This window comes from Euleptes europaea, chromosome 9 (genome assembly GCF_029931775.1).
Source record: "Euleptes europaea isolate rEulEur1 chromosome 9, rEulEur1.hap1, whole genome shotgun sequence".
Lineage (NCBI taxonomy): Eukaryota > Metazoa > Chordata > Lepidosauria > Squamata > Sphaerodactylidae > Euleptes > Euleptes europaea.
In genome coordinates, this window is record NC_079320.1 from 26,033,887 (window position 1) to 26,053,359 (window position 19,473).

At 44.0% G+C, this 19,473-nt stretch overlaps 1 protein-coding gene across 1 annotated transcript; it reads right to left on the reverse strand.

Moving 5' to 3' along the window:
- Window positions 1–1,679: 1,679 nt before the first annotated feature.
- ETNPPL (ethanolamine-phosphate phospho-lyase) lies at window positions 1,680–19,237 on the reverse strand. Its single transcript, XM_056855275.1, has 13 exons — window positions 19,182–19,237; window positions 16,278–16,396; window positions 15,967–16,126; window positions 14,848–14,922; window positions 14,208–14,301; window positions 12,066–12,182; window positions 9,899–9,981; window positions 7,232–7,457; window positions 5,969–6,123; window positions 4,480–4,569; window positions 3,001–3,131; window positions 2,248–2,306; window positions 1,680–2,050 (listed from the first exon to the last, which is right to left on the reverse strand). The coding sequence occupies exons 1-13, from the start codon at window positions 19,235–19,237 to the stop codon at window positions 1,916–1,918; spliced, it is 1,500 nt and encodes a 499-aa protein (XP_056711253.1). The 3' UTR covers window positions 1,680–1,915.
- Window positions 19,238–19,473: the final 236 nt, after the last annotated feature.

The following is a 19,473-nucleotide window of genomic DNA, read 5'->3' on the forward strand; positions in this document are numbered from 1 at the left end:
ACGCAAGGGCTCAGAGGTTAAAAATAGCCTTTATTCTTTGAAATAAACAAAGTCTACAAGGAAAATCTTAACTGGCATGCTGTCAAAGTCCGTAAAGAAGGCAGATACCATTAATGTAACAATTCCCAAACATGTAAAATTAGAAGGCATATGGTCTAAACATAAGGTAAAAGGTAAAGGTCCCCTGTGCAAGCACGGGGTCATTCCTGACCCATGGGGTGACGTCACATCCTGACGTTTACAAGGCAGACTTTGTTTACGGGGTGGTTTGCCAGTGCCTTCCCCAGTCATCTTCCCTTTACCCCCAGCAAGCTGACCTCGGAAGGATGGAAAGCTGAGTCAACCTAGAGCCAGCTACCTGAAACCGACTTCTGTTGGGATCGAACTCAGGTCGTGAACAGAGTTTGGACTGCAGTACTGCAGCTTACCACTCTATGCCACGGAGCTCCTTGGTCTAAACATGGGAGTACATTATTCAGTCACAGTATGTAGTGAATAGACTGTCCGGTCATATTATACAATTAAAATACAAAATGTTCAGTGGTCAGTATAAAACATAGCCCATTAGGTGGCTGTATGCACGTGGGAAGCGTCGAACTGAACAACCAGGGAACATCACACGTGCAGATGGTGCTGCGTGGACCACAGTGCAGTCCAACAGAAAGGGATGTTCGTGTGCTGCCCTTCCCAAAACAGAAGCCGCAGCAGCAGATGTGCTTCCCATTGAGAGGAGAAGGGAAGACCTGGATTCCTTCCCCCATCCTGCTACAAGCTGGAATTGCAGTTTAAAAAAAAAAAAAAAAGCTACAGACCACAGACCTGGCTGCTGTGTGTGCAATCTGATGAATCTGCATGTAGGAATTTGGAATATTACTCAGATTTTTTTTAACTAATATGTTTTCTTTTAGTTCATCACTGCCATAAAAGTTTAACGAAGTCATAATATTGTTTAATAATATAATAAAATTAGCCATTAAAACATGGGAAATAATTAGTATCTCAATATAGTGCATTGATAGTTCAAACAGAGAATGACGGGTCAGTCAAAATCTCTGTTTAGGGATCTCAGGCAAAGGATTAAATAATATTTATACTACAGCTTCAGAGCATCATCCCTGAAATTTATATAATATATAAATAGACTACTGTCTATCATATGTTAATACAGTTATGTCTCTCTCTCTCTCTCTCTCTCACCTCACACATACACATTGTGTGTCAAGTCTGACAGCGAAAGTGGTATATAAATATGCTATTGCGTGTATTATTGGGCTTAATTTTGCCATCCTTTCTGTAGTGTAGGATCACAACCCAGTACCCTGATCCACCTATGTGAACTGATAAGTATTTGAATGTACCTCCAATTGGACATCATGCGGTACAGCTAAATGGAATGCTCGCTTCACAGTAGGGTTGCCAGGTCCCTCTTCGCCACTGGCGGGAGGTTTTTGGGGCGGAGCCTAAGGAGGGTGGGGTTTGGGGAAGGGAGGGACTTCAGTGCCATACAGTCCAGTTGCCAAAGTGACCATTTCTCCAGGTGATCTGATCTCTATCGTCTGGAGATCAGTTATAATAGCAGGAGATCTCCAGCTAGTACCTGGAAGTTGGCAACCCTACTTCACAGCAACTCACATTCCAGAGTATGCTTGGATGAACATTTGATTATGTCCTCGTTCTCTGATTCAGCAAGGGAGAGGCCTACAGAAACATGCTTAGGGATGCAGATCTCACTAGCTGGACCAGGGTGCAAGAGGTTTGTCAGAACATCAAGTTCGGTCAGGCCCTGAATAATCAAGCAGCGGTGCGTAAGACACATAAAAAGAAATACTGCAGACTTCCATTCATTCGTGAAACGTCCCCAGCCACACACTGCTATTCCTGTCTATTCAAAAACGAAACAAAACTCTTCCACTCTTCATGTCCTGATCCTTTTGCAAGGCACTGCGTGGCTTTCAGCACAAAACCCGTTTTCTTGCCTGCAGGCATTTCCATTGATATGGCTGATGCTGTCGCTGAAGCGGTCCACCTGGGAGCTTCCTTCAGTAGGCACCTACAGCAAACAGAGAAATCGACTGAGTAAGCAAATACTGTCATCAGCAGATATTGGAAGCATTGGGGCCTTGCAGCAACTCATTAATTTATCAACTACAAGGAGAGGGTCAGGAGGTTTCATCTTCTTGACTTTGGCAGAGTCACTGTGTAGTTTTTTCTCCCCAAACCTGTCACTGACATAAACCCCAAACTTACTTTTCTTTTGCTTGTAGATAGTCCGTTTCTGGTCCTGATTCCAGTCGCTTCTTCTAGATCTATAACAGAAGAAAACAAAATCAAACAGGTTTTCTTTCACTAGTTATGGTATTCAGTAGTTGTGCATTGTCCTTGCAATGGTAGATTAATTCCTTTAGAACTACCTTTCAAACCTAGTTTTCTTTGCTTTAAACATATCTGTAATGAACATGAAGAGCTCCTCAGGGAGCTGAAAGTAATGAGAATATAAGAATTGCCTTTCTCGATCAGTCCAAGGCCTACCTAGTATGGTAATACACTTCAACAGTGCCCAGCTAGATGCTACTGGAAAGACCACAGGCTTTCCATAATAGGACTAGCTACACAGTCTTCTCTCCTGGCATTCACGGTTGCCTTGTCCTCACCTGTAGAAGGTCCTTGTCTTTTTAAATGGGCTTAAGACACTGAGCTTTGCTGCAGTCTCTGAATCTTGTCCCATTCCTTCCTCAGTTCTCTGCCCACCCTCCTTGCTGATTTGCTCTCTCTCTCTCTCTCTCTCTCTCTGTGTGTGTGTGTGTGTAAAACAGTGCAGAGGGCGGAGACAGGAGCCCCTCCTCTCCCCATGCTGCAGTCCTCGACAGAATCAGGCCCTGCAGCTATTTTAAAATGAAAAAATACCCCTTGGCAGACTTGGAGACCCAGTATCAACTAGGTTGGTCCAGAGTGGAAGACAGTCTTAGGATCCAACCCTTGCAGTCTAGCAAGTATGCTTACCTGTGAGGAGCTCATCGATGTGATCGACTACAAACTTTGCGTCTTCTTTAGAGAAACACATGGGTGGCTTAAATTTCAAGATGTTTCTGTAAGGCCCATCTGCACTCAAAAGAATCTTCCGTTCTTTCAGCCTGATTAGCGGGAAACAGATAAAAAGGTCAATCAACTTTGGAATGCAAACACGAGGATGCAGGGGCAAATGAGGAGTTACATGACAGCTTTCTGCATAATGCTGTGTTTTATGAGTAAATTCATGCACTTTGGTATGGATTAATTAAAGGTTCTCAGTTTTGAGTTATAGCATGTTAAAGGATTGATACAATTTTTTAAAGTCAACAGCCGACATTTTCTTGATCTGATAGGTTACCTGTTGGCATCATAACCTAATAAATGATCCATATCAACAATAACAAAACCATAAAAACTGCCAACGCTTCCCAAGACAAAAAGTTCAGCATTCTGTGACCAACCACACTGAGCCAAGTTCTGCATGCTCACATGCAGTATATAGAAGAGATTTCCTTCTGCCAGTGGGACTCTTGCAAATTCCAAAATGGCTGACTGCGCAGGCTGCACTGAGACATCTCATGTAACCATGGTTAAGGAAAGAGCATATAAATCCTGGCTTGATGCCAGGGTCTCACACACCCAGCTCATGCCCTTTCACTCTCCCTCTAACACGTCCTCATGTCTTTCCACTCTCCCTCTCATAACCCACCTCACTCCCACTCCACTCTCCTTCACACACACACCTCACACACCCTCCACTCTCCCTCACACACACACACACACACCACGCTCCCTCTCACACATACCTCATGCCCCTCCATTCTCCTTCTCACGCACCTACCTCACACCCCTCCACTCTACATCATGGTGAGCATTGAGATTAAACATTAAATACAGTTACCTCTGACATACAGATGGAAGCATGTGGGTAAGCTACAGTTAGAATTACTCACCACTAACCGGGATCCTAAACCACAGCTTAATCCAGGTACAGAATCCCAGTTAGAGGAGGGCAAGCTGATTCTAGTTAACCTGTATGCATATATCCATCATGGAGTTAACTGAAGTTAACTTTTAACCACAATCCTTGGTGTAAAAGTGGAGGAAGGAAGAGTAAAGCACACTCATGAGGCCAACCACAAGCTGGGTTCATTCTTATTTTCCCTTAACCATGGCTATATGTGACATCTACATATAAATAGTCTGAAACTGGAATTAAAAAGTCTTTGTCAACAACTGCTTAGCAAAAGTAATTAAATGGAAGAGTCATGGGGACATCTTAAATGACTGGCCCCTGCTTGGCTATGAATTCAGTTTAGAGAGTTCCACTGTGGTAGTTCATAGAATCATAGAGTTGGAAGGAACCACCAGGGTCATCTAGTCCAACCCCCTGCACATTGCAGGAAAAGTTGGTAAAGTCTAACCAACAAAAAAAAAAGATGTCTAACATCAGGGGCACGAAATATTTACTTGTAGATGATATGCTGAGCCTCAGCAGTGGCTGGTGTTCTCTTTTGCCGATCCTTCACTAGATCCACTCCGACAAACAAGCCAACTCCTCTAGAATACAAAGAAATAGATGGTGTGGGGGGGAATACAATGAGATCAACAACCGTCAAACATCTCTGCTGTACAGATGGCGCACAGTTCTAAGAGTAAAATGCAAGCAAATGCTACATTTCTCACCTAGTGTATTTTTTAAGCACTGGCAGACTCTCAATGCTAGCCTAATTATCGCTGAGTCTAGGACATTACAATCCTCCTTTATACAAAAGAAAGAAAGAAAATTCTGCATATCGAAAGGTATATGTTAAGGGAAAGGGTTCTAGCCTAGTTTCTTCCTTGACATGCCCGTTTTCTAAAAGTGGATGAAAACACTATCATCCTGGCAGCTGCAGGTGTGCCCCACCTACGGTTAAAAGGGATACAGCCTCCATATGGGATCACATACTTTGAGAAAACTGTTTGTTATGTGCTGTCAAGTTGCTTCTAACTTATGGCAACCCTTTGAATTATTGACTTCTAAAATGTCCTATCATTAACAGTCTTGCTCAGGCTTCCTTTGTTGAGTCAATCCATCTCATGCTGGGTCTTCCTCTTTTCCTACTGCCTTCAACTTTTCCATTATTGTCTTTTCCAGTGAGTGAGAAAACTAGGCCTAAGTTGTGTAGAAGAGCAGTTTCTGCAGCTATAGACTTAACTTTACCACACAATAAAGCTCAACTCCATAAGAAGTGAAAGTATGTGCATTAAATGACTTCACTAGGGATGCCGATACTAGGTCAAAGTAAGGGACTTTGTAAAGACTTGTGAACATTTGAAAAAATAGAGAATGCACATTATGTATGCTTGTTCAAATCAGTTCATTACTGTAAAGACCCTCTACATGCCCACTGTGTCTGCTTACAGAAGGAGTTGGTAATATAGCTGTGTGGACTCAGTCCTATGCTGTAACCCACAATACCACACTGGCTAACACCAGGGAGCCCCAGGTTGAAATCCAACCACTACCAGGTACATTGGATGACCCTGAGTCAGTCATTCTTTCAACCTAACAGGGTTGTTATGAGGACAGAATGGAGGAGCAGCGTAAGCTGCTTTAAACTCCTTGAAAAAGTCTGGATTTTAAAAATGGCAGATACAGTAGAGTTCTGCCCTGACCTGGATGGCTTAGGCTAGCCTGATCTCGTCAGATCTTGGAAACTAAGCAAGGTCAGCCCTGGTTAGTATCTGTATGTAGATCACCAAGGAGATTCAGGGTTGCTATGCAGAGGCAGGCAATGGCAAACCACCTCTGAACCTCTGTTGCCTTGAAAACCCTCTGGGGTTACTATAAGTCGGCTGCAACCTGACAGCACTCTCCACCACCACTTTAGAAAACAAATATTGAGAAGCTCTGACATGCACCCAGATCATTCTTCCTCCAGGCTGTTCCAAATCATTCTTCTACAGGACCTACCTGACATCTCCCACCAGTGGGTGTTTTTCCTGTTGTTCCTTCAGTAGCTCTGTAAGGTAATTTCCAACATTTGTAGCATTTCCTTGGAGATCTTCTTTTTCTATTACATCCAGTACAGCCAGACCAATTGCACAAGACACTGGATTACCTCCAAACTGCAAGAAAGAATGTGTAAGAAAACAGAGCTGTTCCTTCAATGATCGCTTCACTTCCAGAATTTTATGCAAGTGGCGAACACAACAGGGCTTAATATTTATTATTTGTCAGGAAATAAATAAATAATAGGTTTTGCCTGGCACAAAATTGCCACTTGTGTTAGAGGAAATGCAAGGGAAAGACCATGGTTGCTGCTTGTGCTAAGACAAACTTATGGTATTCCTGCTTAGTGTGCTTCTGTTTGTGCAAGATCTTGTGCAAACCGGTGTCTGGGCACTACAGTCTACAGGGAGGAAAGTACTAGGGGTTGCAGAAGATCTTGTGCAAGCAGAACTATACTAAATCAATTTAGGTTTCCCCTTGGACACTGCTGCATCCAAGCCAATGAGTATGTTTTTCTCTATACATTTTACTTCCCTCCCACCAATACTGTATTAGGGAAACTACTATAACCAGGCTGCTACACAGTTTCCATTTACTCTGTTGTTGAGTTTGAAAAGACAAATTTTCCATTGTATTTTCCCCCTCTCCTGCACAGATTGGACATTGTGGATAGGACCGATACAACTTCTATCTATGCACGCTGTCTTAAAGCACACTAGACAGATACAACAGATTGGATCCCATGAGTCCCTGTAGTGAAGGAAGACTTAGGAGAAGGGAATACTATTTACTTAAGCTGTAAATTTTATATCAGATCCTCAGTTGGGAGTAAAACATTTGTGTATCTAAAGAGGAACATCTTCAGTATCTATTCTACAAAAAGCGCCATGAATGTACATCATTTCAAGTGCCCTCCTAAGCAGAATTACACCCTAATAAGCCATTGACTTCAATGGGTTTAGAAGGGTACAACTCTACTTAGGATGGTATTGTTAAGCTCTCGATACATGGCTACTTCCTGCTGGATATGTGGGTTTGCTCTAGTGAAAAGCATTACATTTTTGAGTAGATATTAGGTCATATGAAATGTCTTTCTGTGGTGATCTCTGATGGTTCATGCATGCATGCTAGCCAATGAGATATATGCCTGCATGAACTAGCTCTTAATCTAAACATGACCACCATTTCAGGGAGTATTATAGTGATATTAGAAGAGGCACTCACAGTGTTGAAGTATTCCAATCCAGAGGCACCAAAGGCTTCAGCAATCTGTCTTGTTGTAACTACACAAGACATTGGATGGCCATTGCCAATTGGCTTTCCCATGGTGACGATGTCAGGCACAAAATCTTCACCTTGTAGCTGGAATCCCCAGAAATGTTTCCCAACTCGACCGAAACCAACCTGGACTTCATCAGCTATGAATACACCACCTGCTTTGTGGACATTTCTGAAAATGAACAAGGAACAATCCAGATCCTTCATTGTGTTCTAAGACTTTGTTATTTCTCATTTGACCACAAAATCAAAAATCAAATAGACAATACATGAAGACTTTGAACAGACCCAGTGTATAAAGGGCCATCAAGTCACAGTCAACTTATGGCAACCTCAGCAAGGGGCTTTCAAGGCAAGTGAGAAGCAGAGGTTTTCCATTGCCTTCCTCTGCAGAGTCTTCCTTGGTGGTCTCCCTTCCAAGTACCAACCCTACTTACCGCGCATTCCTGAGGTTTCCGGCTGAAACCTCTTAGGAGGCAGCATGACCTCGCCGCCAGCGTAAGTGCATGTAATCACGGATTTACATACTTATGCTGGTGGTGAGGCCAGTCCTGCCGGCAGCCGAGTGCCACGGGACTGCACCTCGCCCCTCCTCTGGTGCGGTTTTGCCGTAGCGCAGGCCACGGCGTAGAGTGGCCACGCTGATGCAGGGGGGCGTTCCGGGGGCAGGCTTGGGGGAGGAGCCACTGGTTAGGTGGCTTCCTATCCCGGTTTGGCCTGGTACGCCGGCGCTGGGAACAGCAATGCTGCACCTGCTTTTTAGCAGGCGCAGCCTCGCTGTTCCCTATGGGGCAAAAGGCCCCGGTTAAACAGAAAAAACCCGCAAAACGGCTTTTTGTTTTGTTTAATGGAGTACGCGAAACGACTTAGGAGGAGGCGCAGCTGCGCCTCTTCCCTGCCATCTCTGTATGCCGTCAGCTCAGGAATGGGCTGCTAGCTTCCATTTGATGGGCTATACCATTGCCACCTTTCCTCCAGACCATAATATTTTATAAATGGAAACTAAGAAAAATACATTGAAGGAGAAGCCTAATAGCCCCAGAGATATATTTAGCTGATCTGAATTTGTTGTATCAGTCCATACAAAGATCTGTGTGGAGCTGATACATCAAATGGAATCCAACAAAAAAGCTACTATGCTTTCAGAAATTGGGGAGGCCATTTGATACTCTAATGCTATTTTGAAAGTTCATAATTGTATTTTTATTATGATCTGTATTCATGCTCAAAAATGTTGGAAATATGACTAAAAATGTTACAAATAATTATCCAGAAAAATAATGCAATTTACCCCCTTTAGGAACATTCTGCTCCAAGATATAGGTGGGGAATCCCAGGTTTGAATGCTCTCCCATATAAAACACACCCTGCATGCAGAAAGTTAGTCTGGCCTTGTCTCACACATGCCAGTTTTCCATATGCAAGAATTATATTTATGGGAAAGATAGCATTTCAAACTAAGATTAACCCACTTGCATTCTGAAGTGATATAATGCTAGGGCAGTTTCAGAAGGTAGTGGTGTTGGTCTGCAGTAGAACAGCTAGATTCGAGTCCAGTAGCACCTTACAGACCAATAAGCATTTCAGGGTACGAGCTTTCAAAAGTCAAAGCTCCCTACCTCAGGTATAACTAAGGGAGCTTTGCCTCTTGAAAGCTCGTACCCCGAAAATCTTGCTGGTCTCTAAGGTGGTACTGGACTCGAATCTAACAGCACTAGGACACTGTGCTTTATAAAGGTATAATCAGCTCCACGTCACTGTGCAATAAGAAACCCTGGTGTCCATTGCATATTTGCAGGTGACCCATTTCCCCCATCTGTTCTTGAGATGACCCACTTTCACATAGAATCATAGATTTGGAAGGGACCACCAGGGTCATCTAGTCCAACCCCCTGCACAATGAAGGAAATTCACAACTACTTCCTCACACACACCCCGTGACCCTTACTCCAAGCCTAGAAGATGGCCAAGATGCCCTCCCTCTCATGATCTGCCTATGGTCATAGAATCAGCATTGCTGACAGATGGCCACCTAGCCTCTGCTTAAAAACCTCCAGGGAAGGAGAGCTCACCATGTGCTCACCATGTATGCCTGAGTGGTACTTGACTGAATTGCATGCCAAAAGTCCACTCTCAGAAAGGCTACTCTTTTGTTATTAAAGGTAAAGGTAGTCCCCTGTGCAAGCACCAGGTCATTACTGACCCACGGGGTGACGTCACGTCACGATGTTTACTAGGCAGACTCTGTTTACTGGGTGGTTTGCCAGTGCCTTCCCCAGTCATCTTCCCTTTACCCCCAGCAAGCTGGGTACTACTCATTTTACCGACCTCAGAAGGATGGAAGGCTGAGTCAACTTTGAGCCAGCTACCTGAAACCGACTTCCGTCGGGATCAAACTCAGGTTATTATTAGCTGATCTATATTTAATAAATGAGTACACTTAAACTTACAGCTGCTTAATATTTCAGTCAAAATAGTTGAAAGCAAAAACATCTTTTTCCAAATCAGCATAATAAACCTGTAGCTTTAGACTTTCCTTGTACCTCAGCAACTGACTCTGAAACTTAATTATGTAAACCACTATTATTAGCCTATTCCAAGTGCTGTACATACTCTGCCACTTTCTGGAAGTAGCCTGCAGGTGGAATTACTTGGCCTCCGCAACTCTGCATGGACTCAGCAATAAAGGCAGCAATCTAAGTAAGAGAATATGATATCAGAACAGCAGTCCTCCACCTACTCTTGTGCAAACGAGGCAACACTTACAGGCATGAATCCTCTAAAAACAGGTGATAAAAGAACAGTTGGGGTGGGCGGCTGTTATGTATCTTCCAAAAGGTATGGCACACAAAAAACATCTGTCAGGGGTGCCCAATTTTTTCAACGTCGGGGCAAGTGCCCAATTTAACACTAGTATCAGTGTAAAAACCCCTATTGACCTGATCGTATGGATTACCATCCAAGTTCAAATTCACACAGATCTCTACTTTCGTCAGTATGCCTGTGCAGAATAGAAATAAGATTGGCTTCCAGTTCACCCAACAGATGAGAAGGTTAATTGCTTCTGTGGATTTCTATCGTTCATATATTGGCAAAACATTTCACAGCCCTTATTGGTTTCACCCTACACGACATTCTGCGGTGACTCGTTTTTGCACTCTTTTGAGGGGGGGGTTAAAAGAGTAAAGAAAGGCAAAGCTAGGATTTTTATGATATCCTGAGTCATACTTTGGGCACCCCTGCGTGAGAAAACAACTACACAAAGTATAAGACAAGGCACTTGTCAAAAGAAAAAGCCCACAGCTGAAGGGATCCCAGACGCTAGGAATGAAACCAAAAAACATATTATTTCGAATCAGGAATCGATACCACCGGAACACGAAGCTTACATTTTCCTCTCAGCATTATGCCTTTGTCCTCCCCCAAGTCTGCCTGGAGGGTCAGCCCCAAACTGTTACTTAACGGGCCGCCTCCCACTCTGCCTGCGCAACCCTCCCTGAGCATCAGTAGAGTCCACATGAGCTGAGCAGTGCGGTCTTCCTGGAAAGAGGGTCGAGTGTGTAAAGAAGCGAACACTACATTCGAGGTGGGCACACTACAGCCAAACAGTAGGAGGTTCCCAAAAGTCTGTGAAACGTTAGCAACTTGTCCTGCCACAGGTCTACGGCACCAAAACCTATGAAGGAAGGTAAGCAAGAGGGGGAGGAACAGAAGAAAGAGGGAAAAATAGAAACTGACCGTTAGTTTCTTTTTAATATCTCAGTATGGAAGTAAAGACAGGTGGTGGACTCCTTGGACTTTAAGGTAAGGGGTGGAAACAATTAAAAAATGGTGTAACATCTGAAGATATGAGCATCCATGAGAGCTGTATACACACACAAAGTTATCATCCCTGTTTTTACTTACATTACCAGCTATGCTTTTAATCTTAAATTTATTTTAATAACGTTAGTACATCTTTTGCTTATGTGTATGGAAGTCCCCTGGAGTACCGATTTTTTTCCTGCAGAAAGTAAACCCTCTCATCAAATCCAATTAATAATACCTATTCTTTATATAAATTATATATTAAGGTCTTTAACTTCGCATCCATTCAGAGTGATTCATCATAAGTATCCCCATCTGACAGACAGGGAATTGAGGTTGAATGATATGAACTTACACAAGGCCTCCTTCCACATCCAGGCAACAGACATGATTTAGGCTGCCATCTTAAGAACATGTCCCTGGGAGTGAGCCCCACTGAATAAAAGGAGTCTTGCTTCTGAGTCGACCTGTTTAGGATCGGTCACTGAAACTCACACCTCCTGGGTTCAATATATCCACCAGACCCCACAGGCTTTATGTAACTTTGCTTTGCAATGGGAAAACACCACAAGAAATGAAGATGTCGTCAAGTTTTCAATATATCCTTCCTCCAATATTTGTTACAATTTGGAGACCTTGAAGTAGTTACAGCTTGTGTCTGCATTTTTTGCTGTATGCATCTTCCATGGATGTCAATAGGTTTCTGATAGGCTTCTGACATCAATTAGGAAATCAAGCTTTAGATTTGTTTATTTGTTTTCTTCACATGTACTCTTTGCACTAGAGCTTATGGGAATTATGAATGTGAATTAAGCAGGTGGGGAAGAAAGTGCCTTAAAATCCAAGAATCCGATAAAAATGAAGGAAATTTCAATTATGTAAAGCAGTTGAGTTCCCCTTCTAGTCAGAGGCATTTTTTTCAGGATAAAAACTGGACAGACTTTCAGGTTTCTCCACTGTTTGCAATACATACCTTGTGGCCATTCTTCTGAACCTGTTCAATAATCTTTTCCACATCATCAGCATAAGCACTTCCTGGATCTTGATGCTCCTCCCTGTACTTTCCTCTGTAGATATCTGGAGAAGGAGCCTAAAAAGTATACAGGAACATATGAAGCTGCCTCATACTGAATCAGACCATTTGTCCCTCAACGTCACTACAGACTAGCGATGTTACTCCAGGCTCTCAGGCAGAGGTTGGCTATTTGATCCTTTTAACTGGAGAGCCCTGGGGCTTTCTGCATGCCAAGCAGATGCTCTACCACTAAGCCAAGGTCCCTCCCCATTAACAAGAGTCAATTTCAGATCTTTGAAATCCTAGGCTATCCTCCTTCAAAGTTCTTTATAAACCATGTAATGTGGTTCTACAATATAAAACATACTTTCTACACAAATCTTGCCACAGCAAGTTAATAGCCAATTTATGTATCATAGGAAAGGGGAAATCTTAAAATTTTAACCCTGGTTGCTCATATTACACAATAGGTTTGGAGACCCTCCCACAAATCTGTATGTGGCTTTCTTCAAAGAAGTCACATAGACGAGATGAAATGATAAAGCACAAGAGCCATAATAACATATTGAGGTTCCTATCATTATACACACAGGCACAATATGTTGTACATGTTGGCTTAGATCTGACATAATCATAGTTTGTTTTAATTGTGGTTTGTTGAACCAGCTGATGAACAAGCACTCAACAAATGCTGGTATCATCAGCCTCATTCTGGCCAGCGTGCGAGGGAACAAGCTGGGACTAAGCCAGACACCTGCATTCATACATCACTGTAACACCATAATAAGGACTAACTATGGCTAATAAACCAGCTTCAAACCAAGGTTTGACAGGCCCTACCTAGCCATAACTAGCATTTAGACCATCACACTCACCATGGCTTAAGTCAACTGTGTTTTGCATTGTGTCTTGACCTTGAAATTGATGCTGTACAGCATCTATATGTTCAAATACTTCAACCCAGATTTGTGTCACAGATCTTTTTATTTATTTATTTTACATGCATAGCATAGCAGCTCCTGGAGGAGCGTTATGCAATTAAATGAGGGGGACCCAGCCAACTTTATCACTCGTTTCTACCTAATTCTCCTTATCCCACATTGCTTTTGTTCATGCAGGTCCCAGGATGGTCAGCATAGCCTTTTTGGATGCTCAAGGGGGATCCCTCCTGCTTTTTTCACCAGCGGAACAACTAGTTGCATCCAAGCTATTATTTATGCAAAATTCAAATGTGATCAAGAACAGTAAAGTGACTATTGACAATAGCAGTGATAGATGATAACATAGTCTTCCTAATTTTGTTAAACTAATTATCATATGTAATGGCTGAGGAATTCTTGGAATGCGGCAGACACAAGAGACTGTGTTATCACCAGCTACTCCTATTGTGTATGGTCACAGTACTTGATTACATTTTAATTTGATGTAACAAGACTCCTGTTTATTTTAGCTGTAATAGACTACCAAAGCCTATTGTTAGTCTTTAGGGTGCCAGTGGGTTTTATTTTATTTTGCTACAACAGACATAGCTGCATCTCTGCTATTGTGTGTGTCAGTTGCAGCCATCCAGATCTGGATGATCCAAGCTAGCCTGATCTCATAAGATTGCAGAAGCTAAGCAGGGTCAGCTCTGGTTAGTGGTTGGATGGGAGACTACCAAGGATATCCAGGGATGCGTCACAAAGCCACATCTATCTGCCACCTGAACATCCACACCATGCATCTGATCAAACATGCAAGGTTATGCTAGGATGAAAATTAGCAGCAAGTATTGACCCTCAGTTTGCAAGATCTGAGCAAGGCTGTCAAAGATAGGACATTTTAGAGGACTTTGATTCATAGGGTCGTTATGAGTCGGAAGCGACTTGACAGCACTTAACACACACATTGACTCATGTCATTCAGAACATGCTGCTGGCCAAGGAGAGTTGTAGAAACATCCTCTGTTTGCATCTGTGCCATAGCTAACAGGGGACCTTGACTGCAGTTGAATGGGAACAGCAAAAGCTCCTAAAGGCATTTATTTTGAGGGGTGGGTTGGTAAATGAATGGCCAATTAAATAATAAATAAGGTGTGTGTGTGGGGGGGGAGATACTCACCACATGTACAAACTCCTTTTTGCCCTCTTTCCCCAGTTGATTAAATTTATATGGACTGATGTCAATCAAGGAAGTAACATGGCCATGATAAGCACTGAAATGGGAGATAAACACAAAGTGAATCCAGGATGTGAATCTTTCATGAAGTCTTCTGCTGCTGAACAACAACAGGCCAGTTTTGCACGGGTGAGAAAAACAAAATTTGATCTGAAGTGAAGCATTAATCGTGACAGTCGGGCTGAAACCTTGCATGTGAACTTTTCAGATGCAGTCTCTTTCCACACACACACGTAGAATACATGCTTCCCCAATTTAAATTTAAAAGTTAACTGTTCAACTGATGAAATTAACATACGTATTTTAGCATATCTAGCTAATGATCCCAATGTGCAAACATACATGTACACACATCCCTTAGACCCTCTGCTTAGGATGGCACTGTTAGATGCAAAGGGATATAGTCTCTGTTGAAGTACACGGGGAACCTTTTCCAACAAGGGAAGCTCTCCATGGGCATCAGAGCTCCCATGAACAAGGCTCAGAATGCCTGACTATGACAACTATCATTGCTGCACATTATCCATCTCTCCAGTGTTGCTACCTGCTGATCTCATCCATATGTTCAGTCCGGCATACTTACTGGTCAAGAGTAATCACATCTTGATGGCCGCTATACTGCCGAGCGAGGCGCAAAGCCAGGTCATTGGCTTCAGACCTATAAAAGAGTATGAGGGCAAATTATTGCAAGAGGAAGGCTTTTCCTACAAACAATTTAAACCAGAGTTACACAGGTTAGAATTCTATTTGATTCCGATTGTAAATGTTGAAGGACAGCAGAATTCTCTATTGGTATACCAAACAAGGAGCTGCTTCACACACACATTCCACACGTGTGAAGTATAGGCATCACAGCATGGCCTCTGTGTATTATGCACATTGGAACATGTACCGAACTGTACAGTAAATAAATTTTAATTGTGGCTAATATGCCAGTTAAAACAGAAAGAACTGTACAGTATCTACAGTTGGACATAAAATAAAGAGTGAAGAGCTTGGATTTGTTTACCTTTCTACACGATGTCTGCTAAAGAAAACATGGAAGCATGTATGTGATCTAATGTTCCATGCATGTACGGCTTCCCTCTCTATGCCTTGAAAGGAAATGACCCAGTTATGCACTGTCCTGCAAATGTACCAGTGTGCAGGAATAAGATTTGCGTTCACAACTGGAAATGCTCAAAAACCTATGTTCAGTGTATGCATGATATCTGGGGGCTGACCAGAGGTTGAAATTATGTTTCCCTGCATGTGTATAGTGAGCAAGTGCTTTGAATGCCTGAACAGGACTGTTGTGGCTTCCTTACTGAGATATGTATAGATGTGTAGCCTTTGGAATTATGTGTGCAGATGCAACATGTTGGTTCTCATGCAACAAAATTTTCTCTACCCAGTACAAGCAGATACTCCTGCATACCATTTCTGTCTTGTGGACCAGAACTATCATATGCTAAAAATACACAGCAGAAGGTGCTTTGATAAAATTTGCAGCTGTAGAGGAGTTACGATCTCAATGCCAAGAGTGACAAATGCCATGCTGGCTGTGCCGGTTCACATGCAACCGTCAGTATTTGCGGCACATGCAAGAAACAACTCCTTTGAAAACATCCTTAGAATGTCTGCTGTTAAGTCTCCCCTTTCTTCCTCCTTGTAAAAGCTATTCTGGGATTGATAATGGTAATGAAGAATCCCCTAGGCATACCCAGAGTTCACAAAGTAGCAAACAGAGAGGGCTTCTGGCAAAGTTGCTGTGAGACGCTTGGCATACGCGACCAGATTGTCATGCAGGAATCGAGAATTGGTGTTGAGCAGTTCCATCTGCTTCACTGCCGCCTTGATCACCTGTGGATGGCTGTGCCCCACTAAAAAGGACAGGAAAAGGCATTCGTCGTGGGATCCAACAAAGAGATTCTGAAAACACACCAGCCAGCCAGCCAGCCCCCAAGCCCACCCAAACAGACTTGGAGCTAAACAGGTGCTTTAAAAAAACATATATTAAAGTACAGTTCTTACCATGTGCTACATTGTTAATGCAGTCCAAGTATTTCTCTCCATTTTCATCGAACATGTACTGCCCACGAGCACGCACAATCTTAATGGGGTCCTTTGCAAAGAAAACTTTGCACGATGGCCTGAAATGCACAGAACTATATGAGTTCAGTTCCAATTGACTAAACAGTTCCCCTCCACACACCAATTTGGTAGAGCACCTGAAAAGCAGCTAACTCTCTACTGTTTAGCAGAGGTTGTCCAAGCATGGAAAACCCATGTTAGGGGGTTACTAGTCTGGGTCTCCCCCACGGTATGTTTCCTTGGAAGTAAAGCCCTGTTGTTGTACATGGAGCTTCTTCCCATGACATTTTCCTTAGCACTGCAGCTTGGGACCGTTTTTTTGCAAGCCTATTTGTGGCTTGATAACTCTACCAGCTGAGGGTTTATTTTATTTATTTCTTGTATCTATGAAACCGGCAGGGCTTCACAGAGATAGCTTCTCTATCACTTGACCTTACTGCAAACATTACTTTGCAGCAGAAGCAATTTACATCTGTCAGGTTATCACCCTTGCAACCCTAGATAGAGTTACCTCCGTGTAAGTCCACTGGTGTTGGCAGGCTTACAAGGGTATAGCTTAGGGTTGGACTCAGCTTACGGTTGGACTCAGCAGAAAATTTCCACTGGTGGAAGGGAAGTTCAATTTTCACCCATTCCCCCTCCCACTGCAAGCCTCTGGCTCCTTCCTAGGGTTGCCAGATCCAGGTTGGAAAATACCTGGAGATTTTTGGGGCAGAGCCTGAGGAGGGCGGGGTTTGGGGAGGGGAGGGACTGCAATGCCATAGAGTCCAATCACCAAAGTGGCCATTTTCTCCAGGGGAACCGATCTCTATCACTTGGAGATCAGTTGTAATAGCAGGAGATCTCCAGCTAGTACCTGGAGGTTGGCAACCCTACTCCTCCCTCATGTCTTCCAAGAGCAGCATTTCACAGGATGTTTAGGGCTGAAGTGGGGTGGGGGTGATGAAGTCTTGCTCCACTGCTGGAAATCCTTTCCATCACCTGAGACCTTCTGCAGGTCCAAGCCATAGACTGATGCAAGCAGGTGTTAACTGGCCTGATTTCATTTCAGATGCTGGTCGCTTTCATTGCCACAGGATTTGCTGCAGCTCTGCCATTTGAAATTTAGGGACTGTCTCAGAGAAAGCTGGGTATCTCTTTCCTCACACTAAGGACAAAACCTTAATCTGAGTGAACACTCAACCCTAGAGCACTGTTTTTCAGCATAAGTGGAATAAACAATACAGCTCTCCTGGGCATGTGCAGAATTTCATTCCCTCACTATTAAAAAAGCATCCAGTCAGAAAGGCTGAGGAGTATTAAGCAAGACATTGTTTGCAATCTATGTGCCAGGGGAAACCAAAATAACATTTGCAGCCGGATTGAAATGGCCCAGACCAGAATGACAAGTTTCAGAGTTGGTACAGAACTCTTTTCCTCTGCGGGCTTGCTTTATATAACAAGCCAACGTTCCCTTGGTTATGCAAGGCTTGTGAATACAGTGTCCTGACTGTTACACAATCTCACATGCCAACAGTCGCACAGGACTCTCAACGCTGGCAGCCTAAAAGCCATGCTCAGCATATGCACCTCTGGATAACCAGCTACACTTGTCAACATTTCCTTCAGAAGGTCAAACACAGATCCATTTATACAAGGGTTAGATCAGGGCAGAGGAGTCCTACATGGAAAGGCAGGAAGAGGTTTGAGGGCTGTCAAAGGGTCCTTCGGATTCAAAAGCTGGGCTTTACCCTATGGCATCACAGAAGCCCCAGAGAACAGGAAAAGCTTCATTTGATTGCATGAGGGGGGTTGGGGTTTTTTTCATTGCAAGCTTCGAAAGGGTTGGGTTTTTTTTCATTGCAAGCTTATTTATATATATACATATACATACCCACACACACACACACACATACAGTATATAGTGCAATTGTCAACAGAGTCACACCCTTTTCAGTCTATCAAAGCTTCGAAGGCTAAAACTCTGCTTATTTTTTGGGAAACTTTAAAAAGCATTAAAATACTAAAACACTGCATGTTTAAGTAAAAAAAAGCAAAAGCAAATGAACTTCAGCACTTCTGCAATCCTATGCATACTTTCTCGGCAGTAAGTCCTGGTAAATTTATACTGCCCATCTTTTTCAATGGTTGGTAGTTAAGGTGGGAGAGATTTAAATGTGCCTGGTTTTGGTTGAACGTGCATTTGCAAATAAGCCACCTTAACTACCAACCACAGAACACTCCAGTGTTACAAACATGGGGCTGCTCAGAAAATGACAGCTCAGCAGGTGGTGGTGGTTTTAAACCCATCCTGTAAGGAGATTTAGGTTAAAAAGCACAGAACAGCGTGTGAGCGTGTGGCTCAGCTGCCTGCCCCTCTTTTGGCTGGTGGGCCGTCCCGCCACGCGTGGATTTCGTCCCCGGCATCAGGTTGCCCGCAGTCAGTTGGCTTCTGCAGCCCATGCATCCCCTCCCGGCCACAACTTTCGGAATTGGGGGGGAACACACGGACGCATGAAGCCGCCTTCTACTGAATCCGACCATCCCAGTCAGTATTGCCTACCCAGACCGGCAGCGGCTCTCCAGGGTCTCAGGCAGGGGTCTTTCCCATCACCTACCTGCCTGGCCTCTTTAACTGGACCCGCCGGGGGTTGAACCTGGGACCTTCCGCATGCCAAGCAGAGGCTCCACCACTGAGCCACAGCCCCTCTCCGGATGCCGGGATGACTCTCGGGGTACGGTACCCGGGGCGTGGGAGCCCTTTCCTACAGCTGGAAATGCCCCTGGGGGACAAGGCAACATCCCTGCCCTCCGCCTTGCGCTCCTCCATCCGCTCCCCCCGAGCGCTGCTGGCCCCCTCCTCACCCGATGTGCTTCCTCCGCAGCTCCAAGGTCTCTGCCTTGCTGTACATCTCCGCCATGACGCCGGGTCGGTCGGTCTGTCTGTCTGTCTGTCTTTCTGCAGCACTGGCTGCCCCGCGGAGGTGCGTCTGCCTCTTATCCCCTGCCCGGCTCCGGATACCTGCCAAGCCCCGCCTCTTGGGCGCTGATCCTCCGGGGGGTGACCCTCCAGGGCCGGTCCCGCCCCGGGCCGCTCACGCCTTCTCCTGCCCGGCTCCCTTACTGGTGACAAGCCGCAGGGACGCGCCACCGTTTT

Coding starts and splice junctions, on each gene's coding strand:
- ETNPPL (XM_056855275.1), bottom strand. CDS start 19,237: ATGGCGGAGATGTACAGCAAGGCAGAGACCTTGGAGCTGCGGAGGAAG. Junction 16,127..16,277: donor CATTAACAATGTAGCACATG/GTAAGAACTGTA, acceptor TGTCCTTTTTAG/TGGGGCACAGCCATCCACAG. Junction 12,183..14,207: donor AAAAGGAGTTTGTACATGTG/GTGAGTATCTCC, acceptor TATACTTTTTAG/GCTCCTTCTCCAGATATCTA.